The sequence below is a fragment of the Apodemus sylvaticus genome, chromosome 12, assembly GCF_947179515.1.
Source record: "Apodemus sylvaticus chromosome 12, mApoSyl1.1, whole genome shotgun sequence".
NCBI classification, from domain to species: domain Eukaryota; kingdom Metazoa; phylum Chordata; class Mammalia; order Rodentia; family Muridae; genus Apodemus; species Apodemus sylvaticus.
Genome location: NC_067483.1, coordinates 16,105,671 through 16,117,263, shown reverse-complemented (window position 1 = coordinate 16,117,263; position 11,593 = coordinate 16,105,671). Strand labels below are relative to the sequence as shown.

Sequence of the window (11,593 nt, the reverse complement as noted above, 5' to 3'; positions counted from 1 at the left end):
ATATGTTAAGTGCCTCACTAAGATTCCTGGCACACTATACCACATCAACCTTCGTTTCTTTAGTTTATATAGATGGTCCCTTTGAAACTTCATTTTAAAATTCTGTTCAACATAAAACTTCAAAGCTTCAGAAAGCACAGAAGACAGGACTAGGGTGGCAGGGATTCATGGTGCCAGCTAGATGTTGGTCTAAACTTACAAATTGTGTGACCAGGACTTATGCACAAGAAACCAGGTTTTTCTATTATGATTCCATATTATAAAATATAAAATTGGGAGAGTAGAGAGATGGTTCAGTGGTTAAGAATGACTGCTGCTCTCTTAGAGGACCCATGTTCTGTTCACAGCACCCATATAGTGAGGGTGAGTTTTTTTTTTACAAAAATTCTGTGTATTTTCTTTTTGCAGATTCATGGCCAAAAGCAAGGACTCAGTTGGATTTTTATTCCCCAGTATGTAGCAAGGACAAACATCCAATATGTAGTTAAAAAGAAAAGTATTATTTCATTAACTAGTGCCACAAACGTTACTGGGTTAACATTTATGTGATGGCATATAAGGATTTGGTGTTAACTGTTTTGGAGATGTGTGGCATCTAGGTTCTTTTGCATCTTATATTTTGGGAGTACAGCTGTTTTCTAGCTGAAGCTATATTACAATTGCTGTGTACTTAACAGGTGTTGAGCTCCAGCTGTTAGTGACCCTCCAAGTTGTGTATAGTTAACATTAGTGCTGGGCTTGATCTTGATACTACATGTACTGGAATTTATTGCTATCTAAAATGGCTTCTGAAAGATTCTATCTGCAGAAGGGTACAGAAACAGGAGCAGGGAGTGAATCTGATACAGGTGAGGCAAACATGCTCAACTGTGCCTCTAGGAGAGTTCTTCAAGTAATGACAAACAAGGCATTGGATAACATACAGTTGGAGAGTTTTAAGTGGTATATAAAGTAATGATGAGAATTGTAAATCATGACATTAGAATTAGAAAAGAATAGAAGTTTTGTGTTTTATGACCTGACTCAGCGGAGACGGGACTGACTACAGTTACTTATTTTCCACTGGCAGATGGAAGGTAAGCTGAAAACTAGAAAATGGCATACCCTCATGATACTACAGAACAAAGAACACTCTGAAAATTACATATTTCACGCATTCAAGAGACTGGACATCAATCATCCGATTATTTAGAAGCTAAAATGACACACAGTCCTGTGGAGCAGTCACTGTGGCTGTACGAATACCCGACTCTTTCACATCAACTTCATTTCTCTTTTTGAATAGTGTGCTTTTAGACAAATAATAGACCTAAGAGAAATAAATCAAAAGCAAAACTTTTGTTTCAATTTTATATGACATTATTGATGACAAAGGAAGATGATGGGTCTGGGAGTTGTTCCAGAAATATGGACTGAACAGTCATAGCCTTTAAAATATTTATTATATGTGACTAGTCCATCTACCCAAAGTATTGGCCTTGTTCTTAATTATATTTTCTGACAGCTCATATGGTCAGAAAAGGGATTAAAACAGTCTAAGAAAAATTGATATATGTTTTGATTGAACATGTATACAATTTGGAGAGTGACACTGAGAGAGAAGATTCTGACTTGCAAAGTCAATTTTTTCGAGATAAGGGAGGCAAGAAAAGACATTTTTAGTTTACTCAAATTGAAGTACTAATAAATGTTTTTAAAAATAAATGCTAGTAATTATATTTAACTTATATAATAATATTTTAATATAAGTCACTATTGTTTTATTATTTAGAACATTTTTTTTCCAAATGAAATTAATCAATCAGCCTTTAGAAAAGCTCCATTTTATAATTGGCTAATTTTTTAATGGACTACTTTTGCATTCAAGAAACAATATTTATTCAAAACATTGGACATTCTTTAGTTGAAGATACTTTTAATTTTTCCCATATAATAAATTATTATTTTATCACCTATGAAATTATTGTCATTAACTTTCAAAAACAATAAATTGTAATATTCTAATTATATAAATGTGTTTGAGGATTTATAAGTCAATGTAAGCATTTTGTACTATTTCAACATCATTGTTTGCTGACCCTGAAGATTTCTGGTTGGAAGAATTTAGCATAAGTCTGTTTCTTTGCTGTGCTGTATTTTTGCTGCTGTGATTCTACCTTGACTGGCTTTGGATCAGGTAAGAAGTTTCTGAGGTTTAGTTGTTTGGACGATTATTGATTTGTAAATGAAAACAGAAAGGGTGATTCCAGTTTAATGTCTACCCAGGGTAGCTGGGGTCCTCCTATCAGCCATGCAATGAGCTGTTTGGGTAATATTGCAGGCAGGAGGATGGCAGTGTGAGGGCAGGGAACTTACCACCAGAGGTCATCTATGTGGCAGCTTGGATAAGGTCTTTGAGTGGACTGCAGTAGGGTGGAGCTAGGAGATCTTAGCACAATGACATGAGTGTGTCTGCTTGGGAAAGGTCTCTGGAGAGCTGGCAGGATAGAGTCACCAGTGGACCTTGGGAAGAACATGGCTCTTGAGAAGTACATGACTGCTTGGGAAGGGTCCTGGGGCAGGTGGTGGGGTGGATTGAGGAGTTTTACCAGGGGTGAGCAGCTGCTTGAGTAAGGTTCCCTGCAGAGAGCAGGGTAAGGTTGTGGCAAAGCAATGTTTTATAAATTAATGTTTTAAATGCAATATTCATTTATATGTTATCTGATTCAAAAATATTTGTGTGTGTATATGTTTACAAGTTTATGTGTGTGTAGGCCCAAAGTTGACATGTCTTTGTTTTCTTCTATATGTATTGATGTAAGATCTCACTTAACCAGGATTCCCAGGACCCTGTATTTTTTTGTTTTAACTTTTAAATTCCATGCTAGGATTTTTTTTTGCAATTTTTATTAGATATTTTCTTTATTTATATTTCAAATGTTATTCGTTATCTGGTTTCCCCTCTGAAAACACCCTATCCCATCCCCTCTCCCTGCTTCTATGGGGGTGTTTCCCCCATACCCACCCACCCACTCCTACCTCCCTGTCCTGGCATTCCCCTATACTGGGGCATCAAGCATTCACAGAACCAAGAGCCTCTCCTCCCATTGATATTCCACAATGCCATTCTCTACTACATATGCAGCTGGAGCCATGGGTCACTCCATGTGTACTCTTTTGTTGGTGGTTTAGTTTTTGGGAACTCTGAGGGTAGTGTTTGGTTCATATTGTTGTTCATCCTATGGGGATGCAAACCCCTTCGGCTCCTTCAGTCTTTTCTCTAACTCGTCCATTGGGGTCTCTGTGCTTAGTCCATTGGTTGCTTGTCAACATCCACTTCTCTCCACCTGTATTTGTCAGGCTCTGACAGACACTCTCAGGAGACAGCCATATCTGGATGCTGTCAGCACGCACTTCTTGGCATCCACAATAGTGTCTGGGTTTGGTAACTGTATGTGGGATGGATCCCCAGGTGAGGCAGTCTCTGTATGGCCTTTCCTTCAGTATCTTTTCTACACTTTTTCTTTGTATCTCCTCCTGTGGGTATTTTGTTTCCCCTTCTGAGAATTTGGGTATTCCGAGCTTTGGGACTAATATCCACTTATCAATGAGTGCATACCATGTGTGTTATTTTGTGATTGGATTCCCTCACTCAGGATGATATTTTCTAGTTCCAACCATTTGCCTAAGAATTTCATGAATTCATTGTTTTTAATAGTTGAGTAGTAATCCACTGTGTAAATGTACTACATTTTCTGTATCCATTCCTCTGTTGAAGGACATCTGGGTTCTTTCCAGCTTCTGGCTATTATAAATAAGGCTCCTATCAACATAGTGGAACAGGTGTCCTTGTTATATGTTGGAGCATCTTTGGGGTAAATGCCCAAGAGTGGTATACCTGGGTCCTCAGGTAATATTATCTCCAATTTTCTGAGGAACTGCCAGACTGATTTCCATAGTGGTTGTATCAGCTTGCAATCCCACCAGCAATGGAGGCGTGTTCCTATTTCTCTATATCCTCACCAGTCTGCTGTCAACTGTGTTTTTGATCTTAGCCATTCTGACTGGTGTGAGGTGGAATCTCAGGGTTGTTTTGATTTTCATTTCCCTGATGACTAAGGATGTTGAACATTTTTTTAGGTGCTTCTCATCCATTCGGTATTCCTAAGTTGAGAATTCTTTGTTTAGCTTTCTACCCCAGTTTTTAAAAATATTTTTATTTTCTATATTCTTTGTTTACATTCCAAATGATTTCCCCTTTCCCCGACCCCCCCCCCCCATATGTCCCATAAACCTTCTTCTCTCCATCCATTCTCCAATCCAATACAAGGAGGAATCCACCCCATTTTTAAAAGGGCTATTTGGTTTTTGGAGTCTAACTCCAGAGAGTTCTTTGTATATATTGAATATTTGCTTTCTATCAGATGAAGGGTTGGTAAAGATCTTTTCCCAATCTCTTGGTTGCCGTTTTGTCCTATTGACAGTGTCTTTTGCTTTAAAGAAGCTTTGCAATTTTATGAGGTCCTATCTGTCAATTCTTGATCTTAGAGCATAAGTTACTGGTGTTTTGTCAGGAAATTTTCTCCTGCCCATGTGTTCTTCCCCATTTTCTCTTCCATTTGTTTCATTGTGTCTGGTTTTATGTGGAGGTCTTTCACTTAAACTTGAGCTTTATATAAGGAGATAAGAGTGGATTGATTTGCATTCTTCTACATGCTGATCAACCAGCATCATTCGTTGAAAATGCTTTTTTCCACTGGATGGTTTTAGCTCCTTTGTCAAAGATCAAGTGACCATATGTTTGTGGGTTCATTTCTGGGTCTTCAGTTCTGTTCCATTGATTAACCTGCCTGTTTCTGTACCAATACCATGCAGTTTTTCTCACTATTGCTCTGTAGTACTGCTTGAGGTCAGACAGGCAGCCACAATTGCTCACTTTTAAAGTGGGATCTGGGGAACTCTGGTCCTCATGCTTTATCCACTGGTCCAGTTATTTAAGTCATAAATTCTGTCTTTTTAACAGGTTAATTAGGGTTAGGACTTGGCTTAGTCACTGAAGTACTCATCACACAAACATGAGGACCTGAGTTGGATCTCAAGTGCCTTTGTAAAAGCCAGGCACCAGTGCATGTCTATAATGTCAGTGCTATGGAGACAAAGTGGTTGATTCCCAAGACCTGTTTGTCAACTTCTTTCTTCCACATGCATCTGGACAAATGTACTGAGTATAAAAACATGCACACACAGACATACATATGTTGTATACACACACACAAATTAAAGTAGGAAAAATTTATCTTTCATTTACTGAACTTATCCATATGTGCTTTAAGGAACATGGCACCTTATGATGGAACAAAGACGTTTTACATTTGATGATTTTTTTCACATTTTATTTGCATTTATGGATCTTCAAGAAGTGATTAAAGGCGCCATGTGTTATTTATTTATTCATAATATTATAGCTTGCTTTGCTCTTTATGGTAAACTGATGTAATGATGTGAGATTTATGTATTGACTGAAATATTAACAACATTAGAGCATCAAGCTATTATATAGTTTTTAAGTGGGTAGATTGAAGTGCATCATTTATATTTTTAATAATCCTTTTTATAAAATAATGCCAGAGTCAACATTTTTGCATGTGTGTGTGTGTGTGTGTATGTGCGTGCGTGCGTGCATGTGTGTGTGTGTGTGTGTGTGTGTGCCTACGCCATGTTGCAATTTGGAGGTCAGGAGTAAAGCTTTTGGGAGCTGATTTTCTCCTAGTAATGTGATTCTAGGTGGTCAGATTCTTGATTGAAAGTACTTTCAATTGCTGAAATTTTCATTGGTCTAGGAAAGGTATTTTATCAGTGGGCTTGAAATAAAATATATCCTCATATACAACCACCCTGCACTACAATTTCAAACACAAAGTGCCTTTAAAAAGATTTGCAAAAAGAAACTGAATTACCTTCTTCACAGTTATGATGCCAACTTGGAAGTTTGGGTCTGTATTAATATCGAAAGCATCTGCCCCATCTCCATCCACAATGGTATACTTCATCTCTGCATTGATTCCTTCATCCAGGTCCTTGGCAAACACTCTGCCCACAGTAGAACTAATCGGAGCAGATTCTAGCACACTCATCTGATAATGTTCTGTGAAGAAAACCAGGAACAAGAATGCATGTTTCCAGATTCCTCTGCTCCCCTGCCAACCTCCATTAAGAATATCTGTTTTGTGTCAAATCTTAAAAGTCCAATAATTCAAAGTATCCAGGAATTCACAATGTTGATATGGTGTACACAACAGGAGTGCTTTGTGAACTCTAATGGCACTCGGAGGATCAGTAAGCTGTACCAATCACTGCAAACAGCCATTCCCAGACACTTCCTTGATCCACTCGATCTTGATTGCTGGACTTGTCAACTTAGCAACTTACTCGTGTCTATCATTTGTTAAACACTTGCCTGTTATTCTGCTTCTTTTTCCTTTCATTAATGCCCATGGCGATTTTGTGTATACTGGTTTCACATGACTATTTGAGCTCTCTTTATCAATGTAAATTAGAGAGTCTTTTGGTCTGGCTGGTTCAAAGTGCAAGCTATTAAGCTAATAGTCTGGTTTCATTTGGTTTATAGTTTAAGTGTGTGTGTGTGTGTGTTGTTCTTGTGGGCATGTGAGTACTTGAGTATAGAAGCCATTAGTAAACCTTCTGTGTTGTTCCTTAGGTGTCTTTCACCTTATTTGGAAACAGGCTTCTTACCAGCTGACCAGGAAATGCCAGGGACCTACTCTTCTGATATCCCAGCATGGGGGCTACAAAAGGGTGCCAGCATTTTTGACATGTGATTCTGGGCATTGAACTGGGGTCCTTATGCTCACACACAAAGCTAGCCCTTGACCAATGGTGTTGTCGCCTCATCTCCATTTTGTTTGTGTTTCCCTGTTCCTGGAACTGGGTTTGCCATTTGACATCTCCAGTTTCCTCCCAGCAGGCCTTCACTTTCCAAAGTCACACCTCCATCCCCGGAGCTTTGTTCCACTGTCTTGGTTCTGTGTCTCTCCACCTTTCTTAAGGACATTCAACCTGATTGTTTTGTGGTCACTTACTATTCAAATCTGAATTTGTCATGCCCCTGCCTGCCATGAGTTCTTTTATGCATCTTCTGTTCTGTCAGCACTGTCTCTTCTCTTTGCCACACAGATTAAAAAGAGGAGGTTTTTAATCCTCCTCCTCTTCCTCCTCCTCCTCTTCTTCCTCCTCCCCTTCCTCCTCCTCTTCCTCCTCCTCTTCCTCCTCCTCTTCTTCCTCCACCCCTTCCTCCTCCCCCTCCTCCTCCTTCTCTCTCTCTCTCTCTCTCTCTCTCTCTCTCTCTCTCTCTCTCTATATATATATATATATATATATATATGCATTTAATTTTATACTCAGATGAATCTTTGATTCCCTCTACCCTCAGCCTTTTCCCAAGCCAGGAGATTAATAGTCAAGAGTCCATGTTTTCTCCTTTTCCTCCTCTTTCTCCTCCTCCTCCTCTTTCTCCTCCTCCTCTTCCTCCTCCTCCTCCTCTTTCTCCTCCTCCTCTTCCTCCTCCTCCTCCTCTTTCTCCTCCTCCTCTTTCTCCTCCTTCTTCTCTCTCTCTCTCTCTCTATACACACACACACACACACACACACACACACACACACACACACACACATATATATATATATATATATATATATATATATATATATGCATTTAATTTTCTACTCAGATGGCCTCTGATATGGCAAAGATTTTGTTGGCTTTGCACAGGGCTGAATGCCTAAATGGTGCTTTAGTGACCGTGGCTTCCTCATCCTGTCATGTTTCCTTCTGTGCTGGTGTAAATCTTTTCTATTCTTCAATCTCATTACCCTGTGAAAGCTTTATCCATTGCCATTTGTAGAGGACAAGAAGCCAACTCACTCACATTCTCACAAACTGTTGTGTGATACTTGAGTTTTTCTAGGCTGTAGGATGAGTCAGTGTAAGACTCTTCATTTGCACCGTTTGGGAACGGGTCGGTGGCACAGCAAACCCTCTGTTTCGCTTTCCCTTTATGAATAGAATGTGTGCTCCTGGTTAGATTTTAGGCTTTGACTGGCAGGCCTGGTATCTTGTGTTCCTCATGCCTGGTGTCCTGACAGGCCATGTGCTACTTGGCACCAACTTGCACATTGCTTGGTTAGTGTGGTCAGATGGGGGTGTGTTCAGCTACAGCTCTGGCTGTTTCAGGAAATGTTTTTTTGAACCAATTCCCATGGAAAAAAATCACCTTGACGATGAGCTCTTAGCAAAGCGCTAGTGCTTAAAAACAAATCTTACTCATGGAAATGATTTGTGGCCGATAAAAGTTTAATCCTACCTGATAAATCTTAATCGTAGTGTTTCATTTTGTGCTGGTGTGTGTGGTGGTTTTACCTGCCACCAGGTAAAACCTGGCAGGTAAAAACAAACAAACAAACAAACCAGCCTCTAGGTGCCATGGGAAGCTAAAACCAGAAGGGAGGTGTGTTACAAAGGAGTGTCTACATAAAGCTTTTTAAGGCAAACTGACCTTACATCTGAACCTCAGTGAAGCGTGGATCCCCCTGGCTGAGCGGTGTGCTCTGGTTGGTACTTACTCTGTGGAAATCGGGGTGGGTTGTCATTGACATCTGAGAGGGTGATGTTGACTGTTGTGGTCCCAGCCAATCCTCCAAGTTGCCCTCCCATATCCTTGGCTTGGATAATCACTTCATAGTATTGCTTGGCTTCTCTGTCCATGTTTGTCAGCGCTGTTCTGATTACACCTGCAGGACAGTAAAACCACGAAGCTAGTTTTCTGAGGACTTGTTTGCATATGTCTTCCTTGTGTGCTGCAAATACCTATCTGAGATGCACGTCACCTCTTTTTTTATTAAACTCGAGGTTAAAATTCCCAGCTTCAGAAAGGCTCCAGTACCAGACAAAGGGCTAAGAAATCAACACCCAGCAGGAAGGGCCCAGAGGCTGGAGTCCTTGGCAACTTTACTGAGGCCGAACAGCAGGCGGCAGCAGCGGTTTTCTTACAGACTCCTGGAATCGCAGTCTGTGGTGATTATAGCCGCCTCTGTCTTTACAGAAGAAAACCTGGACTTTGAGTCCAGAAAAGCCTTCTTGTGTCTACAAGTCTGTGATCTCACGTAATTTTCCGTCAGCGTTTTTTGCCTTCAGCCCTACAGCTCTTGTAGTGTCAAAGACTTTAGCTACTGGCTCCTAATATGAATTCCTTGTCTCCTTACTCTGCTTACTTCTGTGCTTTCCTGAGTTCCTGGGGCAGGGAGGGGCACTAGCGGCTCAAGGCATATTCGTATTGTGCATTTTTTTTTTTTTTTTTACTGTCCATAAGAAATGAACTTCTCCAGGCGGTTCAGAGCAGAAGCAGTGCGTGTAGTGACAGGGTATCATTTAAGAAGAGGGGTCTCTGAGCTCGAGGACAGCCTGGTCTACAGAGTGAGTTCCAGGACAGTCAGGGCTATACAGAGAAAACCTGTCTCAAAAAATCAAGGAAAAAAAAGGGGGGTGTGTCTACCACAGTCAAACCTAAGGTGGAGCTTGGGAAATCCTGTGGGAGATGGGAGGATCGATTGATTGTAGGGGCCAGAGGGGGTCAAGGACACCACAAGAAAACCTACAGAATCAACTATCCTGGGCACATAGGAGCTCAGGAACTGAACTGCCAACCAGGAAACCTGCTTGAATGGACCTCAGCCCTCCGCACATGTGTCAGAGTTGTGTAGCTTGGTCTTCAAGTAGGATTCCCAACACTGTCTCTGATTCTGTTGCTTGCCTTAGGGACCCTTTCATCCAGTCTCAATGGGAGAAGATGTGCAGGGGGGTTGATAGGGCTTCGCCTTTTCTGAAGAGAAATGGAGTAGTTGAGGGGCGGGGAGGTGGGATAGGGGTGGGAGTGGGGAATGACCGGGAGCAGAGGAGGGATGGGAAACCGAAAATAAGAAAGGAGGAAGAGGGGTCTAAACCAGATGAACAGAGATGTAGGATTCCGATCCTGCTAGGAATGTGCAGACATTCTTTTCTCCTGTTGCTCCTTCGGCTTAGAGAAGCCATCTTTCGTATACTGGAGGGGAAGGTAACGTGATTATTGTTACAGGGTTACGATATAACTTGTGGTGAAGCTGACTTTTTGTATGGAAAGGCAAGTGTGTGGGAACAACACCCCGGCTGAGTTTCCTCCTATGATCTCCGTGCCACAGTCACTGAGACCGTTATAAAATGGTACGTGCAGCATTTTTTTAATTTATTATTATTATTATTATTTTGCAAATGACTCTTAGCCAAAGCAAGACAAACTTTTCATGTATTTTTGACCTCTACTCTGCAGATGCTCCTCCTGGGACCTGTTAGAATAATGTAAAACACTTCTGAGGATATCAAGGACACGTGGCCCTGATCCTGCCTGTATTTTTCCTCCCCTTAGGCACTTCTTTGTTCCTCCCCCTCTTTTCCCCCATTAATAGAATTATTGAAGTTTCTGTTTTATAGATGTCCCTAACTGCCATCTTTTCTTTTTCCTTCTACTAATCTACACCCTCTCACTTCCTGCCTTTATGGTAGCATTTTCTGAGTGCATGGCTACCTTGATGACTTGTAGGGGAAAATCAGGTTAGTTATAAAAGAGGTTATATTTTTTTCTCTTTAGAATAAAGAAGTGACTTTGACTGTTCACCAGTGACTTTACCTCTGTGGGTTTTTTTTTTTTTTTTTTTTTTGGTGGTGTTGTTATTTTTTCTCAAGGTACTTCTCCTAGGTCTGCTTTCCCTGTGTAAAGTTGGGGTAATAGTACTTCTTAAATATTTTACTTATGAGGTTAAATGGTAATGTTTACAAAAGTTCTTGAAAAAGGAGAAATTCTGGCACAAGCATAAGACAACAATGATACAGTAATTCTGCCCAACAGAGAAACTAAAGTGGATTTTTTTTGGTGAATCCTGAGGTAAAATTTCTTGAAACAGGTGAAGTCCCAGGTTCCTCTGGTGTCTCCTTTTCTGCCATGATGCTTTTTATCAGTCTCTTGACCATCTTCCCTTGTCAGAGTGACTCCGACCAGGTTCTGCGCCTTTAGGGGCCGTATTCATGTGCTATTTCCACTCACATTGAAACCTGCCTGCCCAGCCTTGGGTTCTGCTTAGCTGATGCTGGCTCAGCAAAGATAACATTAGGGGTATGTTGATAGTCACAGGAGCTTCACTAGCACCTGACTTCTCAGTTTTCTCCTCTGAGCGAATCCTAGTGATTCTGGGCTGCATGGTGGCTCAGAAGGCTCTTCCTGGTTTCAGAGTCTGTGATTCCAGCTGTAGAACCATCCCTGGAGAATGAGTCGATCTTCTTTGGTTTTTCTGAAGTTATAGACGACCTTAAAGCTTTGTAAATAAATATAGCCTTGGGAGTTTTGAAAGGTAGTAAGGAGACTTTCTCTGTTGACAAGGCTTTGGTGTCTCTCAGTAATCCATACTGTCTCACCCCCTGGCAATTACAGTGTGTACTCCTAATCCTAAAGACTATGACCATCTTCTTTCTGCAATACACTCCATGAAGAGTCCTTGACAAGACAAGTCAG

General features: G+C 40.8%; 1 protein-coding gene across 1 annotated transcript in view; it reads right to left on the bottom strand.

The window, feature by feature from the left end:
* The window catches only part of Cdh20 (cadherin 20), a 92,631-nt gene that overhangs the window by 52,819 nt on the left and 28,219 nt on the right, over positions 1-11,593 (bottom strand). The window contains exons 5-6 of the mRNA XM_052201004.1: positions 8,619-8,786; positions 5,937-6,124 (exon numbers count right to left, since the gene is read on the bottom strand). Of these exons, the coding sequence (XP_052056964.1) occupies positions 5,937-6,124; positions 8,619-8,786 (356 nt within the window). The remainder of the gene's footprint in view (positions 1-5,936; positions 6,125-8,618; positions 8,787-11,593) is intronic.